Raw genomic sequence first — 17,919 nt, forward strand, 5'->3', positions numbered from 1 at the left:
CCCTTTTCTTACTAGTTTTACTCTCTTTTTCCTTTCTTGAATTTCAAAACCAAAATATAGGTAAGTCAGGCATCAACTGGAGGGAGAGGCAATGGATTAATCTGAAAATCCAGATTTTCCCAGATAACAAAAACAGCTAAGGGTACCCAAAAGTCAATGGCACTTTTAAGTATAGACTTTGATGTTGAAGTATATTTTTTGATTGCCTATAAAGGCAAGAAGTTATTAAAAAAAACGAAGAGCCCCGGAAGAAACGGCTGAAAAGAATTCCAAAATCGGAAGACCTGCAAAGATCCAGCAATGCTCAGTTGCCAATTAAACAGAAATTAAGATTACATTTCCTTTGAATTTTTAAAAAAATTGGTTCTGGAGAGACTTTTTAACAGCCCGCTGCCACCCTGAAAAACAAAAACCCATCAAAACACTTCTAGACTTTCTCCAGTTTGATTGCCCCGATCTGGTACCCTAAGACACAACAGATCAAAGAAAGAAGATGTTTATCAAAATACTTTATTTTCAGCATAACCCCTCAAAAAAGGAAAAAAAAAAAAGGGAAAAAAAATCCTCCCTCCTTATTAGACATACATCCTGACAATATCTTTTGTTTTTCCTCTGGTTTTAAATCAACTAAAACAATCTTTTGGTTAAAATAAAAGAGACATGGAATTTTCTCATCACGGGTCTCTATGCAGCTGGGGGGGGAGGGGAGGGGAGGGGAAGTGGGCAGAGGGGAGAGCTTCCGGCTGGCGATGGTGTTTGGGGGCTCTCTCCTTACACGTGTGCAGAAGTGCATGGCTGACAACACCCGACACGTAGCGCTAACTAGGGGAAAGCAATTCATAGCTAGCAAAGAGGTGGGCGGGGGGGGGGCAAGGTGAGGCAAGAGGAAGAGGAGGGGGAGGCATCGGACAAGGCTGCGATGAAGAGCCCACTGTGCACGGGGACCCCAGGAACATGACTGCGGAGAACACTTGCACCCAAGGCCAGCAGCACCTGGGTGAGAGAGCCAATCGGGTGGGGAGGGGGAAGAGAGACACCATCTCCCACCCAGGAAATGGGTGGGGGTGGATTCCAGCTGACAAAATTTATCCAATTTGTTGTTGTTGGTTGTTGTTGTTGGTTTTTTTTGTTTTTTAAAAAAGGACCACAGCCAAAATAAAACAGAACTGCAAAATCCGAAGTGGCTGCTTGTACGCTATGTATAAAAACACAGGCGCAGTCTCTAATCTGGGCTGGACCAGCGCTCGACTATACTTTCCCGGGGATCTTGGCCCGCTTTCGAGCGATGGCGTCTTCCACGGCCTTCAGCTGCTTCAGGAGTTCCTCCCTTCGCGACAACGTGCTGGACTTGCCCGATTTGGCGGGGGCAGCTGGAGGGACCGGTTCTGCCGCTTTGCCCGGGATGCTCGTGACCTTGCTGGAACCCTTAGACGGAGGGGAGAGTGGACGCTTCCTGCAAGAGAGCAAAGACAACGTTTCGGGGGTGGGAGAAGAGGCATGGATGCGGAGGACCAGAGGCTCCATCGTTTTGCAGTTCTGCAACAGTGAGCAGAACTCACTGTTGTGAGCAGAACAGTTTACTCCACCTTCCTCAAACTTCCAGGTATGGACTTCAACTCCCAGAATTCCCCAGCCAGCCATTCTTAAATGTTGCCAAGGCTGAGGAGCACTGATCCCGTCCAACCCTCTCCATGTGTGGGAAAAGCAACTCAATTGTGCCTTCGACAGTTGGAGGGAAAAAAGGTGGCAGGAGAAGTTGCCATCCTAGTGGCAGGGACCCATGGCAGACTCAGGAGGTCAAACTCAGAGGACTGACAGGGCCAGGAGCCCACATTCCAGGTAAGTCCCTGGCCAGCGGGCAGCAAAACTGCTTGAAACAGAGATCTAAGTTTGAGTTTCAACTTCAAATTGGTTGTGGGTCGATTAACTAACAGATGCTGCAGATAACTGTGACTAATGCAAGGGAATGTCACACATTCAGACATGTTTTTCACGTGAGACACTATATCGCAATGCCTTAGCACGAAACAACGTGACACAATCAGCCAATGACTAGGCTGAGGGTCAGAAACGCCAGGGCTGCTTCCGATCGGGACTTCACCGGGCCTCTCTGCGGCTGCCAGGGAAATGGAGGGAGCCCAGGTGGTCCTCCCAGTTATGACTGCTCATTTAACAACCGTTTGAAGCTGTGATGGCCTCGGAAACAGTGACTTGCAAGCCATCCTCAAAGTTATGACCATTGCACCAGCATCACAACCGTGCGGTCACGTTGTGGGTGCTAGGCAACCGGCTCACAAGGGTCGCAGCATTTTGCAGTCATACAATTGTGATTTGTGACCTTCCCAGCTGACTTCTGACCGGCCAGGTCAGTGGCGGAAGACAGATTCGTGTTAACACCATTTACTTGATGACTGTGATAAAAAAAAAAAGACTGTAAAATCAGGCCTGGTCACACAATGACCTGCTTAATGACTGAAACCCTGGTCCTAAGTCTCAAGGACTACCGGTAACGAGAGGCAAGCCCTCGATTTGGGCTTTTGGCAAAAAAGGAAAAAGAACATTTTCTTATCAAACCAATCTTGGTGGGTTTGGGCATCCCAGGAGAGCTTCCACAGAATGAAAGTACAATTCCATTTGTCAGATAGGTGGTGAGGGAGACTGCACCCTCTTCCATTCCCCAAGTAATCTGCTGCTCCCTTTACAACTAAAAATAACATTTCCCAGAGGAGGAAACCTCGCCCATCTCTCTCATGGGGCTGGTAAGAACCCTCAGGCCAGCAGGGTCGAGATCCTTAAGACCCCTGGGGCTGCTCCAGGCCCTCCAAGCACCCGAAGTGGGGCAGTGGCCGTCCCGGGCGATTCCCCCAGCTTCTGAATCTCCCTGAAGGAAGGCCCACCAGGCTTTCCAGACTGACTCCTTGGTCTGGACAAAGCTCCAAGGCGATTCTCTTTGTTCCTTTGGGGTCAGGTGTGGGAGACCTGATGGAGCCTGTGGGGCAACCAGGCAAACCGGGCTGAGGAGACAGAGCAGAACTCACTTGTCAGCCTGTGCTGGGGAGGGCTTTGGGTTGGGCCCCCGCTGACGGTCCTGTTTAGGAGAAGAGAGCCTTCCCGCCAGTTTCCTGTCGCGAATACCTGAGTGGAAAGAAAAATTAGCCAAGGGGCTTGGAGCGGATGTCATCCCTTCGAGGTAGACCACGCAAGCCGAGACCACTTTTCCTATCAGGTTAGTATAGTCCTAGATATGAATGCCTCCCCCTCCCTTTGATCTTCGTGAGAACTAGGGAGGGTCTTGGCCATGACGCTTTCCTGGGTTACAATTCTGGCCCCAGACTCTGGGTTCTTTTATCCGGCTGGTGCTTTGGTAGCGGCTTTTCCTCCAGTTTCTCAAGGTCGTTCCTTCTACCCATTACCTCGCCAGGAGCTGGCTGAGGTGAAGGCATATTGACATAAACAGCTGGCACTTGGGCAGAGGTGAGCTTTTTACGGGCATCAGCAGGAGGGCAGGAGGGAATGGCGAGGAAACATAGAAAGGGGCCAAATCCAGGCTAACCATAGCGGCCAGGATTAGAGAAAATGCCTTGTGACGGCTTAAATGCCAGCCACACTTGAGCTACATTCTTAGCGGTCTTTACAACATCTCTGCAAGGTAGGCCTCACAGGGAGGGAGGGAGGGAGGACGAAACGGAGGGAGAGGGAGAGAGAGAGAGAAGAAGCCCAGAGTTCAAGGCAGAGGTGTGAGGTGCACTGGGGATTTTCCATTCCCACTCTTTCAGAGATTTACACAACACATTTTTCAGGTGGCAAGATCAGCCAAAGGAATGTGGCCCTGCGCTTGGCCCTCGGGAGGGAAGCCTTGGCTTTAGCAACAGGGCTTGGGGCCAAGTCAGGGCCTGAGGTGGCATGAGCAACCGCGGGTGCTGAGTGGTGCCAGGCAAGCCGACGGATCCTCTAACGTAAGGGCATCATCCCTTGGGAGAGATTCGTAACTGAGCTGATCTGGGCTGCTTCGTGAATGACAACGCGGGTCTCCTCAAAAGCCAGTCGGGCAGCCTGGAGTCCTCAAGACAACGAGGCATCAACCCTCTGGCTTCGGCTAGTCGAGTGGATTAGGCAGCCCCACCCGCCCAGACGCGCTCTTGCTTCACCCGTTTGCAAGAGGATGGCTGCAGACAAAGGCTTGGCACTTCCCTTACACACACACACACACACACACACACACACACACACACACACACACACACTCCGACTCCTGAACTCTGCCCTGAGCACGATGCAGCTGGTTCAGAGTGCAGCTAGAGAGCAAGTAGAAAGCACGCTGCACTCAAGAGGAACCAAGGGAAGGAAGGAAGGAAGGAAGGAGATGGGAATGAGAGGAAGGAAGGAAGAAAGGAAGGGAGGGAAGGGAGGGAGGGAGGGAGGATCGATTGTCCTGAAACCTGTAGCCAAGTCTCCTCACCTGGAGACAGGTTGATCCTCTTGGCTGGGGGAGAAGCCTGCCGGTCTTTGTCGGAGGGCTCGTACCTCTTCCGGCTGCTGTTTTTGTCAGCTGCCTAAAAGCAGAACAGAAGGGATCAGGGCAAAGCCAGGCTCCTGCCCTCAGGAGGCGGGGGCTGGGGCGGGAAAGGGATGGTGACCAGCCGACTGGCTGGCCTGCTGGACGAAGCGCTTGCTCTATTCTGGAGGCGACCACACATGCCCACAGTGGCCTCCCTAAGGGAGATCCACGACGCTTCACTCCAGCCTGGGGCAGTGAAGTGAGCAGACGTCGCTCAAGACAAGAGGCTGCCTTTGATGCACAAGTCCATCATATCAGGAGAAACACCCCCACCCACCCCTGCAGAAGGAAGGAGCAAACTCTGAGGGGATCAGAGAGCCCTCCTCCCTCTTCTTGTCTTTTTTTTTTTTTTTTATAAAAAAGTTTTATTTTTACAATCTTATCAAATAATTCATCCAATGTACAGTTATATAAAAATAGTCGGGCCTGCCCAGTCACCACCCCTCTTAACCTTCTTCCCTCTTCTACCTTCTTTTACTTTCCAAACCTTCCTCTCCTTCTCTTATCTACATCCTCTCCTCCCTCCACCCTACACTCTTCTCCCTCTTCTACCCCTCTTCCTTCCTCTTCTCCTCTTTCCTACCTCCTACTCTCTCTTTTTCCCTCCCACCGTTCTAAAATGGCAACTGGTCAGACCCGACCCTACATTAATTATATTTATACATCTTCAATAATCCCTGTACATTAACCATCACTCCATCACTAACCTCAACCCCCCAAATCCCCTCCCCTTTTCCCCCCACCCCCCACCCCGACTTCCCAGAACAAAATGCAGGGTATCAAAACTAACAATCATAATCTAAAATAATTCCTAAATTATAATCTCTAGTCTCTCCACGCTTATTCACACTCTCCATTCCCCTCTCCTTCAAAAATATATCTAATACAAATTATTTCCTAAATTTACTCATATGCTATTTGATACTCCCTCTTCTTGTCTTGCCCACCTCTGGGCAGAGGTTGAGCAGCCCCCAGGGGTTCCCGGACAGGCCTCTGCTCGGTCGCAGTTTCCTTGCTGAGGATTTCTCAGGGAGGAGGAGAGAATCGGGCCCTTCAGAAGCCCCTTACCTTGTTTAAAAGAGTGAGCTTGATTTCCTTGTGGGCACTGAAGCCAGCAGGCTGGGCCTGGGGGGGCGGGTGAGGGGCGGGAGGCTGCTGAGACTTCCCCCCTGAGGCTGGCTTGGCGGATTTGGCCGGCTGCGCTGGGACGTCTCGCTTCCGCTTCTCCTCCTTCGGGCCGCTCTCTTTCTTGGCCTTTCCTGCAAGAAACGCAGGGCAGTTCAGGGCCAAGGTTGTAGGTGGCAGCGGGCACCTTGGAGAGGCTCAGGTGCCTCCTCTAAATCACCATGAAGCCATCCCTCCCCCGCCCTCCTGGCCGACCCCAAAGGCAGGTGCTTGGGGGAGGGGCGGCAGCAGGTTCCCATGTGCACTCGGGACTGGGGCAATTTTCTTTCCTATAAAAGTTCTCCCATTATTTTTAACCAGGGGGTGGGTGGAATCCACAACAGGTTTTATTGCTGGCCATTCTTTTCGTTTGAACTAGGGAGCTGATCTGCACCTAGAAGAGCTTATCAGAGCTTCCTCCCCCAAAGGCCTTAGACAACCTTCCTCCCTACATCTTCAGGCCACCGACTGCCCAGGACTGGGCCCAGGGCCTTCGCAGGGGAGAGAACGACGGCTTTCCAAATACCAGGGGTATCTCCTGGGCTCTTTCTGCCGCAGGCGGAAGAATTTTGTGTGATCCACACAAAGCCTCTTTAGAAGGAAGAGGCCTCTGTGGGCGTCATCCATCGACCCAAACCACCAGTTGCTAGACAGTTTTGCAAATAAAGGGAGAGTGGACCAGGGTTGAAATGCTCCTGGTTTGGACCGGATCTCCTGATCCGATAGCGATGGCGGTGGGTGGTTCGGAGAACCAGTAGCAAAAATCCCTGCCCCCTCCCCCATGTCCAGCTGAGCTGCGCAATCATCAGAGGTGTTTTTTTTTTAACTTTTTAAAAGCATTTTTTCTTCAGCCGAAGAGGTTGTAGAAAAAATGCTTTTAAAAGTTAAAAAAAAAGTCTCTGATGATCGCATGGCTCAACTGGGATTGTCAGAGGCTTTTAAACCCTCTTTGGCGGAAGAGGTTGTAGAAAAAATGCTTTTAAAAGGCTCCTCTGGCGATCCCAGCTGAGTTGCCTGATCATCAGAGGCTTTTCTTTTCTTTTAAAGGCAAAAAAAAAAAAAGCTTTAAAAGAAAAGCCTCTGACGATCAGGCAACTCAGCTGGGATCATCAGAGGAGCCTTTTAAAAGCAATATTTATACAACCTCTTCCGCCAAAGAGGTTGTAGAAAAAATGCTTTTAAAAGTTAAAAAAAAAGTCTCTGATGATCGCATGGCTCAACTGGGATTGTCAGAGGCTTTTAAACCCTCTTTGGCGGAAGAGGTTGTAGAAAAAATGCTTTTAAAAGGCCCCTCTGGCGATCCCAGCTGAGTTGCCTGATCATCAGAGGCTTTTCTTTTCTTTTCAAGGCAAAAAAAAAAAAGCTTTAAAAGAAAAGCCTCTGACGATCAGGCAACTCAGCTGGGATCATCAGAGGAGCCTTTTAAAAGCATTTTTTCTACAACCTCTTCCGCCAAAGAGGTTGTAGAAAAAATGCTTAAAAAAAAAAAGTGGGCCACGCCCACCCAGTCACATTACCCCCCAACCAAGCCACGCCCACAGAACAGGTAGTAACTAATTTTACATTTCACCCCTGGAGCGGACCCGCCTTACCTCTTTCTTTCTTCTGCTGGGCGGGGGTCGGAGACCGGGAGCTAGCCGAAGAAACCGGGCTGGCCAGATCCGCATACATGTCTTCTGAGTCGGCACTCCGGACTGAGCTGCTGCTGGAGGAGGCACTGGAGGCGGAAGAGACGCTGCTCACGCTCAGAGACCTGGCCGGCCGGGAGGAGAGAGGAGGGCAGAGACCGTTAATGCCCCCTTCCTCCTTTCAAGGGCACGGAGCGCTTCACACAAAGAACCAGCCCCGCTCTGACCCACTCCGACTGCCCTGGGGGAACCCAGCGGAGAAGGAAGGAGGGGTTCGAGGGTGAAGTTACGAGGCCTCCAAACCACCAAGCAGCTTCCGGCAAACGGGCTCGGCCAAAGGCAGCGACTGGCGCTTCCTGACTCCAAGCCTCTTACCTGGATTTCCTGGACCCGGATGGAGACGGGGAAAGTGAGGCCGAAGAGGACCGGGACCGAGAGCGGGAGAGGGACCGAGACAAGGATCTCGAGTGGGAGCTGGAACCGCTGTAGCTGCTGCCGCTGCAACTGATGGCCCGCCTGCAGCCAAGAGAGTCCCCGTTTAAGCTCCCACTGGTGGACACGAGGGGGCCCTCTTCCCGTCCTTTCAGGCAGGGCCAATGGTCAGGACTTGGGCACAAGCGGACAGCTGACCGGCCCAGGCAGCGGAGGCACCGACAAGCTTTTTCAGTGTAAGCTTCCCAACGGGGCTTTCACGAATCCCACCACTTAAGAGGAAGGGGGTATTTGCAGCATCACAGAGCCAATGGAAAAAAGGTTTAAAGCAGGGGTCTCCAACCTTGGCAACTTTAAGACTTGTGGACTTCAACTCCCGGAGTTCCTCAGGCAGCTTTGCTGGGAGTTGAAGTTCACAAGTTTTAAAAGCTGCCAAGGCTCGAGATCCCTACTTCAAAGGACTCCTTCAGAGGGCAGTGGGCAAAACCACTCTCCACTGGGGTTATTTGCTGATGAGATCTGGCTAGCAGACCCTCTGGGTCCAACTTGTGCCAGGAACAAGCCCACGCTGCTTCTGAGACCTCCTTTAGACCCTCAAGGCCCAAGTCCAGGGGAGAAATCCGGCAGGTTCTGACAGGTTCTGGAGAACCGGTAGCGGAAATTTTGAGCAGTTCGGAGAACCGGCAAATACCACCTCTGGCTGGCCACACAGTGGGGTGGGAATGGAGATTTTGCAATATCCTTCCCCCTGGAGTGGGGTGGGAATGGAGATTTTGCAGTATCCTTCCCCTGCCACGCCCACCAAGCCACGCCCACAGAACCAGGAGTAAAAAAAATTGGATTTCCCCACTGCCCAAGTCTCATTCTATGAAGCAACCGCCTGAGCTGCTGTCCTCCCAGCGAGGCCATGGGAGAACCTGCCCGCTGGAGCCCCACTGCAGAACGTTCCCCCTACCTCCTGGGAGGTGTCCTCGTTTGCCGCTCCTTCCGTCTTGCCTCCCTGTTGTCCCCTGGTTTGGCTGGCTCTGGGGCGGAGGGAGCAACTTTTGCCACCGGTGGAGGTGCTGGTGGGGCAGGTAATTTCTTCACAAGCTTTTCACTGAAGAACGGCGACAGAGAAATCGGGTGACAAAACCCAAAATTTAGCAACCAAGGTTAAAACAGGTATATTGCCATCTCTGGTAACCCTTATCAGATTTTTTCCCTAATATAAGGACTGAAGTGACCTGCCTACAAGTAAGACAAATATACTTTAAAAGACTCTGGACTGTTGTTTTATGAACTGCAACAGGAAAAGTTGCTCCTTGAAACTGCCAAATAAAATTTAGGTGGCATCCAAAAAACTGGAAGAAAGAAAAAATAAATCAGTGCAAGGGGTGGTTAAAAAAACTGGCCAACCAGATTCAAATCTTTTTAGCCAAAAAAACCCATCTTGGACCAAGTACTCTTCGTAAGTCGGACAAGACAAGAAGGGGGCTGGACCATAGGAAGCTTTAGGCTGATATTCTCCCGGAGCCACGAATCCTTCCGCCTCTTCAAGAGGAAAATATAATTACAATGTGAATGCCCATCCCTGTCTTGTTCCTGAAACTGGCCTGGAAGGGCACAATGGCGGAGGATCATTCTGGCTGCTCCCTTCGGCCCGTTTCCAAGCTCCAAAATCACGTTTCGGAGATGCAGTGGGCAGAACTATACTCTGGGTTCCAAGGAAGGCGGAAGGATTCTGCTGGCTTTATTTTGATCCCGACTGTCCTTAGTTGGGCACCTCTGGAGAACGGGAAGACTGCCAGGGCCCAAGGAATCCCCTTTCTTACCCCTTTCCAGCCAGAACTGCAGGTTCCCCTTTGACTTTGGGAGGAGGTTTGTGTGGAGATGGCGTGGGAGAAGGAGACGGCGAAGAGGAGAAGGACTGCGACCTGCAAAGTCAGGCAAGACAAGCGGTTAAGTATCTCCATATACACAGGAGGCTCCTGGGGGGGGAGTGGGGGGAGGAGAGGTTCAGCCGAGTTGGCCAACTGAATTAAATCAACAGCAGGAAAAGGTGATCAATAGGCTGGATACTGAAGGCGCTTTGCAAAATAGGTAGGAAAAACGGAACAGTGAAAAACATTTTGCATAAGCAAACCAGCATTCATCTTTACAATTTCTGAGTGTTAGGTAAGGCGAGTTCACGGTTCACCGAGAATTCTCTGTTTTGACTGTGGGGGATGAGGAGGACGGCTTACATTATACATTATACAGTACAAAGAATCGAGCAGAAATAAAGCAAGTGAATAGCAGCTGGTACAGGAGAATATTTGTAACTCAGGTTGAAGCGACGGGTCCTTGGTGTCCTCTGTGCTTGGTGGTTTTTACGGTTCATTACTCAAACTAAGCAACATCATCAGGGCTTGTAAGGACCGGGGTTTGCTGTCAGCCGAGAGAGAGCGAGAAACAGCAAACTGAGAGCAAAACCCCGATCCCTTCAAGCACTGATGATGTTACCTAGTGTGGGTGATGAAACGTCTGTATAAAAACAACCAAGCCCAGAGAGCGCTAAGTTCACTCCTCAAGTTCACAGCCATTGTGAAGGGCAGGAAAATCAAGGGAGCCACAGACAGGTCCATCTTAGGGGTTATGATCATTGCAGAACATTTGCGTTTGGGCCTACAATTGAACGATGGGCCATGGACCAGTCTGCCGACTCTCGGTGCTTCTCTTGCAGAGGAGCTTCTGAAAGCTCGTCTAGGAGATCAGCTGGCCGTGGCCAAAGCTTTGTTGTTGGAAAGAGGTGCCGTGAATCCACGCAAGCCCCTCCCCTGGATTCCCCAGCTGCAAGTAAGAGGAAGCAAATGAGAAATTCCCTGGGCAACGCTGCTTTCCTTTTAAAATAATCAACCAATCGATTATCCCAAGTGGTCTGGAAGCTGCCCGTGGACACACGCCACGGTCTCCACGCTCCGCGGAAGCACGGCTGTGACGTGCGACACACCCCACTTAGGAACTACAGGAGGGAAGTCATGGGGACCCACTCTCCGTGCCAATGAGAACACACGCCGAGGAATTGGCCCTTGAAGGGCAGGCAGGAAGTTACTGAATATGTGGGTGGCACATCCCAGAAGAGGCGAAACTAAGGGACACACCTCAAAAGTTTCCAGTAATCAGGGGTGGTGCTGCTACTTGGATGTCTGCCCCACGAGCCCTACTGCCTTAGTCCCACTGCAAATGCCGCCCTTTGCCAGGAAGGGGGATAGAGAGTAGGAAAAGGACGGGGAGCCTGGAAACATGAAGCCAAACGGATTTTCACCCTGCTGACCCAAGGCGCCATTTAGAATAGGAAAAGTGCAGGTGCCACCGTCAGCTTAGGTATAGATGTGCTCTGCCCTGTTGGGCACCCATCCATCCATGGGGTGGAAGGGTTCCTCTTCTCTGCGGGGTCCAGGTGTCTGAATGCCCTTCAAATTTGCTCTGATGGTGCAAAGAGACCCTCCCCCGCCTCACCGTTTTAGACCCGTTCCCCCCATTCTTGGCAGGAGCAAGGAAACCTAAGCTTGGGCCGAAGGGAGACAACTCAAACCTTTGAGCTGCTGGAGAAAAATTCCATAGAAACGAAGGAGGAGTGGACTGAGATTGGGGGTTGGTGAAGTGACAGCTGAACGCATCACGGGCTTTGATGCCAGTCATGAGACTCCATAAACAATCTCTGCCATTCAACAAGTCAACCTGCTTTTTTACGCAGGTCACAGGATTGCCATTGTTTGTTTACTCAACTCTCCTGTTTTGTCACTTTGTTGTGATAAGAAAAGGGTGTCGGATTAAGCCCGAAGATTTCATCACCTTTTATCACCTACAGTTGCAGCTGCAAATGCCAACACGCAAACTTGACTGGCACTGTGCCCGCTCGGAAATTTCCTCAATTTCTATGCTATAAAGCCCTGGAATCAGCTTCTTCGGAGAGGCGGGAACCTTCCTTCTGAATGTACTCTGGCCCAGAAGAAGCGGCCAGGAGCTCAAGGCTTGGACGAGAGATCTAAACACCCTAGGGCAGGGGTCTGTGAACTTGGTTCTTTTAAGACTTGTGGACTTCAACTCCCAGAGTCCCTCAAAGCAAAGCAGAGCTGGCTGAGGAACTCTGCGAGTTGAAGTCCACAAGTCTTAAAAGAGCCAAGTTTGCAGACCCCTGCCCTAGGGAAACTACAATGGGATTTCACATTTGGCCCCTTCAGATGTCCTTGTTCAACATTCCTGGTTGCATCTAGACAATCTGAGGGAGATGGGTGGCTAAGAAATATGAAACATAAAGAAAGTAATGAAATTAACATACTTCTTTTCTTTACTATGCTCTAGCTACAAATTCTTTGTTCAGGATTTCATAGCTACAAGGATGTGCTGATGGCCTTTAGGTGGGGCTCAGATGGGGAGGACACTTTGAGATTTACTACTCTTAGTCCTAACGGCCTGAAAACGGGAGAACCCACCCCAAGTACCCCTGCTTTGCCCTGGCGACTGCCGAGGAGGAGGAGAAGCCATACCTGGACCGGCTGCCTGAGAAGGAGCTGTGCCTGGAAGAGCGACTAGTATAGGAGCTATAGGAGGATGATCTGGAACGTGACCGCGAAGAACCTGATCCAGAATAGGAGGAGGAGCGGGAGGATGACCTGAAAGGGAAAGGAGGAGGGAATTTAGCACCCGGAAGATCTCCCACAGACGTTCTGGCTTCCTGTTTCAACAAGAGGCAAGGCCCGTCTCACCTTCTCTTGCCTCCAGAGATTGTTTTTGGATCCTACCGGAGGTCGGAACCCATGCCCTGTTCTACTGCGGCGCATCCTGAAAAGCTATCTTTTGAAGGGACACTGATTATTTCCCTGCGTAGAATGGGATAGCAGCCCATCTCAAAGCTCTTGGTTGTATCCCGGTTTACGCAATAAACAGCTTTCCCCACTGCTGGTTCCCGAGAACTTTTTGTGCGATCTTTTAGCTATGATGCTTTTCTTCCAGAACTTCTTCTGTTAAATCCCAGCAACTGCGAGATGCGACCCAGAAGAAAAAAGCCACGGTTCCCCCAGGTTTATACCTTGAAGAACCTGAGCCAGAAGCTGATGAGGCGGAGGTTTTCCGGCGCCTCCTCGCGTGACTGGGTGAAGCAGACATGCCGTGCTTTTTTTTGGGCGATTTTGATCGGCGCCAAGGGTCTTTCCATTCATCTGCTCTCTTGGAATGAGAAGGAGTGGTTGTAGTTGCCTCCTTCTCCTTCTTTGATGGCTCAGGCTGACGACTAAAAGACAGATCGAAAAGATAATTAGAGGGGAGACAGTTTGAGCTGGGCCTCCCAGTGGCCTAACTAACCTCTTGTTGAGGTCCAGGTTTATTTATTTATTTATATTTTTTTAAAAGGGTTAAAGTTTGTTAAGTATTACCAATGGCCTGGGATATTGGTGTTTTTTTTTTTACACACAGTTTTCCAAATTTAATTTCAAGTGGCTTATCAGCAAAAAAAAAAAGTATAATGCACAGTATGTAAAAACAGCAGCCATGAACCTTAAACGTAGCAAATATAAAAACAACTAAAAAGCAAGAATTCCTTGAAAGCAGAATAATGGAAAAGCTCTTGAGAGAGAAGTCACTTTAACGGGCATGATAAAAAGTGAGCGGAGACCAGAGGAAACTCCATGGAAGCTAAAGCTTAAAATTGGGTGCCATCAGCGGCAAATGGCTGGAAAGCCACATGAGAACTCTGTGGAGGAAGATAGGCGCCTTCTGCTTCCCAGGGTCCTTTTTTTCATTACTCTCCAGCTAACCCAAAGGCAAACCACAGCGGACAAATACTTTATTATTTAATCAATTCTTTAGAAATGCCTTCTCTGCCTTGGCTTTTGTGTGGCATCATCAGAAAGACCAGAAATGAAAGAAAAGAAAATTTTGCCAACAAGAACAAACTTCTGTAAATGGAGAACTCGGGGGAAACCCAACATCTGTTTCACTTCTGGCCAGGTTATTCCCTGACTTTGCCAACTGTAGTCATGAATCCCCAAGGAGGAGAAAGAGGCCACCAGGGTCAGGCAAAGAGACCAAATCCCAGCCTTCTGTCCCAACCTTTGCCCATCTCTCAGTGTCCGAAATCGGAATATTTACAGAACAGCCTCTATCGAAGCAAGGAATGTTATGGGAACAAGCGTTGGTTTTGTAATTTTTCTGCCCCAGCACTTCCATCGCCACCTAAGTCTGGATGGCATTCTGCAAGTCCCCACTCACCCTTTGGGGCTCTCCGTTAAAGTAATTGTTATAGAAATTTGGAAAGCTACAAGGATAGAATAGAATAGAATAGAATTTTTTTTTATTGGCCAAGTGTGATTGGACACACAGGGAATTTGTCTTGGTGCATACGCTCTCAGTGTACATAAAAGAAAAGGTACCTAAGATACATAAAAGAAAAGGTACAACACATATAACACTTAATGATGGTCATAGAGTACAAATAAGCAATCAGGAAAATAGCAGGAAGGTTCAAGGAGCTGTTACAGGGGTTTCTTTGCTTCTTGGCCATGATGCCTTTATCTTCTTGAACCCACAATTAACCTTTCCTGATGGTGTCTTTTCCCCAATACCAAACCCTTGCTTAACTCAGAATCGGCCCTGGTTTGCTGCACCAACATTCTCCTCTAAGGATTCTTCAGATTCTAACTTGGGATTCTTTACATTTTTAGCAGAAATGAATGCATATCTACCCCTGGGCCTTCTTCAGATTCACCTATAATCTCAAATAGCTGGCTGCTCAAGGTAAGAAAAATATGTGAATGGACACATTCTTCAACCTCCCGACCTAGCCGTGCTTTTTTCAGCAATAACATTCCTGCTGAAAGAACGAAGACGGTGCTTTTCAATAATCACCTGCCATGGAAATCTGCCATGTTTTTATTTGTTTTTTCTGCAACGGTCTCTTTCGGTTCAGCAGGAAACCCAGAAGAGATATCTGGAGCTGTGCCAGGGCAAGAGATTCAAGGGGAGAAAATCCCATCCAAGTGTTTCAATGCAAATGACTGTATTATTCAGGTCGGAAAATGCAATTCCACTCAGAGAAAGTTACTTTCCCCCCCCCATCCTTCCCCTTCCTCTTTGTATGACATAAGCAAATCCTTTCACTCATGGCCTAATCTTATCAGGCACGGAAGGCGAATGACAGCATTTCAGTGCAGGAACATAGAGAGAATATGCACCTTGCAAAGTCAGAGAGCGCTCTTAGAAAGGAAGTTAAAGGAAAAAAAAACTAAGCAAGGTGACACAGTGACATCACTGCAAATTTCCCAGGATTGATGACAGGAAATGAAGGTCTGGAAATGGTTGCTCAACATATACCTAATTTAAAAGTCTGAATTAAATCTGCACACACACTTTAAAAATGTGCCCTTTGAAAATATCAAGGACAACCTTTAAAACAGATGTTTAAAGATGCAGAAAGGTGTACTAGCCCAAGGAAGGGAAAATCCACAAATAAGCAATAATTAACACTCTTACTTTGAGAAATTAAGTAAAGTTTAAAAAAAACCACAAAACAAATATACGGCAGTTGGGAACTAGTTTTCAGAGTTACAACTTCTTCCCCGCCCCAGAAGGTTGGATGGCCACTGGTATCAAAAGAGAAATAGGGCTGGCTACTCTTGATCTGATATATTTGGATGCAACTTGAGATATTTTGCACATGGCACAAATCAACTTATTTGTGATTTATAAGTGAAGAGATTCTTGAATCACTCATATATGAAGGAATCCCATACTGCAGAAAGAACTTTTATCTATTGTTTTTCATGGTCTCTTGCCATCTATTTAGCATTTTCAATTAAATAATAGGCAGGTGGGTGCATAGATATAGAAACCAATATAGAAATAACAGTAGAGATAGATAGATAGATAGATGATGATAGATAGATAGATAGATAGATAGATAGATAGATAGATAGATAGATAGATGATGGATGATGATAGATAGATAGATAGATGATGGATGATAGATGATAGTCAGTCAGTCTAACATTTAACCAACAGAAGGAAATTTAACTTATATTCCAGTGGCTTTAATGTTGCTTTAATAAACACAGAAAACAATTACTGCTTTTAAGCATTATCTTTATGAAACGTAACTGATATTAACAAAGACTATTATTATTAATAAAGGCTGAAGCTCAAAAAATATTGATGATGTATCCAAAAAATCTAAAATGCTGATTATTCTTAGGAATAACTGTGGCTCCCTATGCTATAATTCAAATGACTTGAGGGTGCGTGTGCTTTTCTTTTAAAAACCCTTTACATTCAAATAGGATCAATTCAATTTTAAAATAGACCAAGACATGTTTCAAAAAAACTTTCCTTATACTTTCACTAGCCCCGAATCATCATACATTGCTTTAGATAACTCTGTGGAACAAATGTTGATTTTCAGTTGTTTTATAACTGTAAGCATTGACTTTCAAGTGCATCACGGGGCTTTCTATCTGTGTCCCTTGAAGTCAGCTGGGGAAGGCTCACAGGAGTCAACAAGGTTACTGAAGCCCCACCTCTGTACTTCAGGTTTGCTAATCTCTATCTTCAAACCATTTGTGTCCAAGCTATCAAATGTTTGCCTTCTTGCTGAGCTTGGCTGCTTGAATTGAGGCTGGGGCTTAAAAGACAGTGGGAATTTTGAGCTGAAGAGCCTGTTGCTCTGCCTCCCCCAAGACGGTCATGATGCCACAAAGAAAGGTGAAAAAAGAAAAGAATTGCGCATCACCAGGCAGATGGTTACATTTCCATATGCTTGGCCACAAGGTCTCATGAGAACCAAGGATGGCTCCGACGGGATTTCCAAGCATCTAAGAGAGGACCCTACAGAAGCCTTTGTGGACCAGGAAAGAGGCTCTTGTTCACGACAGTGTGATATTTCCTGTGAGTGAGGAAGATTTCTTGGCACGATCCAGGAAAGGAAATAGGACCAGCATCGACCAGCAGATTGCTAATCGAGAGGGACCTCATGACAACGGAGGAATCCAAGAATTGCAGGCACCCGTTCTTGCTAAACCCTCTTGCAAGGTCGTGACTCTTTCTGTATGCAAAACACAACGGTGTCATTCCAGTGGCATGACCTGAGCGGGACACTCCCTTCCGGCAGGGAGCCTGACACTTTCCCATTTGCTAAGCTCGGCCTGGGACCAGGCGAAGCTTTCAGTGAGTGCAGAAACACCAGGAAGGCTCAGGTTTCTTTCCCGCCCCCTCAGGAAGGAGCCTTCGCCATGAATTCAAAACTCCTTGGATGAGAGGGTGGCATGGTCAATTCAAGACAAGGGGGGAGGAGAAGGAAGCCAGGTTTACGTTTTCTCTACGTGAAATTTAAATCCACATGGAATTTCTTACAGACCAGTCATACTATATTCAGTATTATCATCAACCGGCATCTATGAACTCTCCAATCACCCAGAACAGGACAAATAAATGAGCTTGCAGATGCCACCTTCTGACAAAGAGCCAGGAAAGTTACAGAGGGAGAAATCAAAGTGACCCAAAAGCTTTAGAGCTGCTTTTTCGCAGGGGTACTAAAAAAAAGCTCCCCCGTTTGAAGCCCACAGATGCGAAATTTTGCCAATTTTGTCTACAGGAAAAGAAGCAAAAAACATCTGCACCAGGGACCGGACGCATTCAAACACAGTATTGAAAGCTGAATGGGGGAAAAACTATTTTGGTACCTCTGAATGTCTGGTCATGCCATTAAGTGGCAGAGCTGGGATTTGATTGGGAAACAGGTAATCTTTGATTCAGAACAGTTCGCTTAGTATCCGTTCGAAGTCACGACAGCACTGAAGTGACATGACCATTTTCCACATCTATGACCGTTGCAGAATCCCCGCAGTCACGTGATCAAAATTCTGACCCTTGGCAACTGACTCATATTTATGACCATTGCAGTCTCACGTGATCCCCTTTTGCGACCTTCTGATAAGTGATGGGGAAGCCAGATTCACTTAACAACCGTGTGACTGACTTGGCAACTGAAGGGATTCACTTTAACAACTTTGGCAAGAAAGGTCATTAAATGGGACAACACTCCCTTAACAGGTGTCTCGCTTAGCAACAGGAATTTTGGGCTCAATTGTCGCTGTAGCCCGAGGACTGCTGGTGGTCTGATTTGGT

At 48.3% G+C, this 17,919-nt stretch overlaps 1 protein-coding gene across 2 annotated transcripts in view; it reads right to left on the minus strand.

Annotated features, from left to right (window-relative positions):
* Positions 1 to 520: 520 nt before the first annotated feature.
* The window catches only part of ZC3H18 (zinc finger CCCH-type containing 18), a 32,044-nt gene continuing 14,645 nt past the window's right edge, over positions 521 to 17,919 (minus strand). The window contains exons 10-19 of one of the 2 annotated variants that reach the window (XM_058155089.1): positions 12,836 to 13,036; positions 12,294 to 12,419; positions 9,597 to 9,698; positions 8,738 to 8,881; positions 7,726 to 7,866; positions 7,315 to 7,475; positions 5,627 to 5,817; positions 4,460 to 4,553; positions 3,039 to 3,135; positions 521 to 1,453 (exon numbers count right to left, since the gene is read on the minus strand). In XM_058155089.1, coding sequence (XP_058011072.1) covers positions 1,249 to 1,453; positions 3,039 to 3,135; positions 4,460 to 4,553; positions 5,627 to 5,817; positions 7,315 to 7,475; positions 7,726 to 7,866; positions 8,738 to 8,881; positions 9,597 to 9,698; positions 12,294 to 12,419; positions 12,836 to 13,036 — 1,462 coding nt within the window. In that variant the 3' untranslated portion in view covers positions 521 to 1,248. The remainder of the gene's footprint in view (positions 1,454 to 3,038; positions 3,136 to 4,459; positions 4,554 to 5,626; positions 5,818 to 7,314; positions 7,476 to 7,725; positions 7,867 to 8,737; positions 8,882 to 9,596; positions 9,699 to 12,293; positions 12,420 to 12,835; positions 13,037 to 17,919) is intronic. The other variant, XM_058155088.1, reaches the window with a different exon arrangement.

The sequence above is a fragment of the Ahaetulla prasina genome, chromosome 12 (genome assembly GCF_028640845.1).
Source record: "Ahaetulla prasina isolate Xishuangbanna chromosome 12, ASM2864084v1, whole genome shotgun sequence".
NCBI classification, from domain to species: domain Eukaryota; kingdom Metazoa; phylum Chordata; class Lepidosauria; order Squamata; family Colubridae; genus Ahaetulla; species Ahaetulla prasina.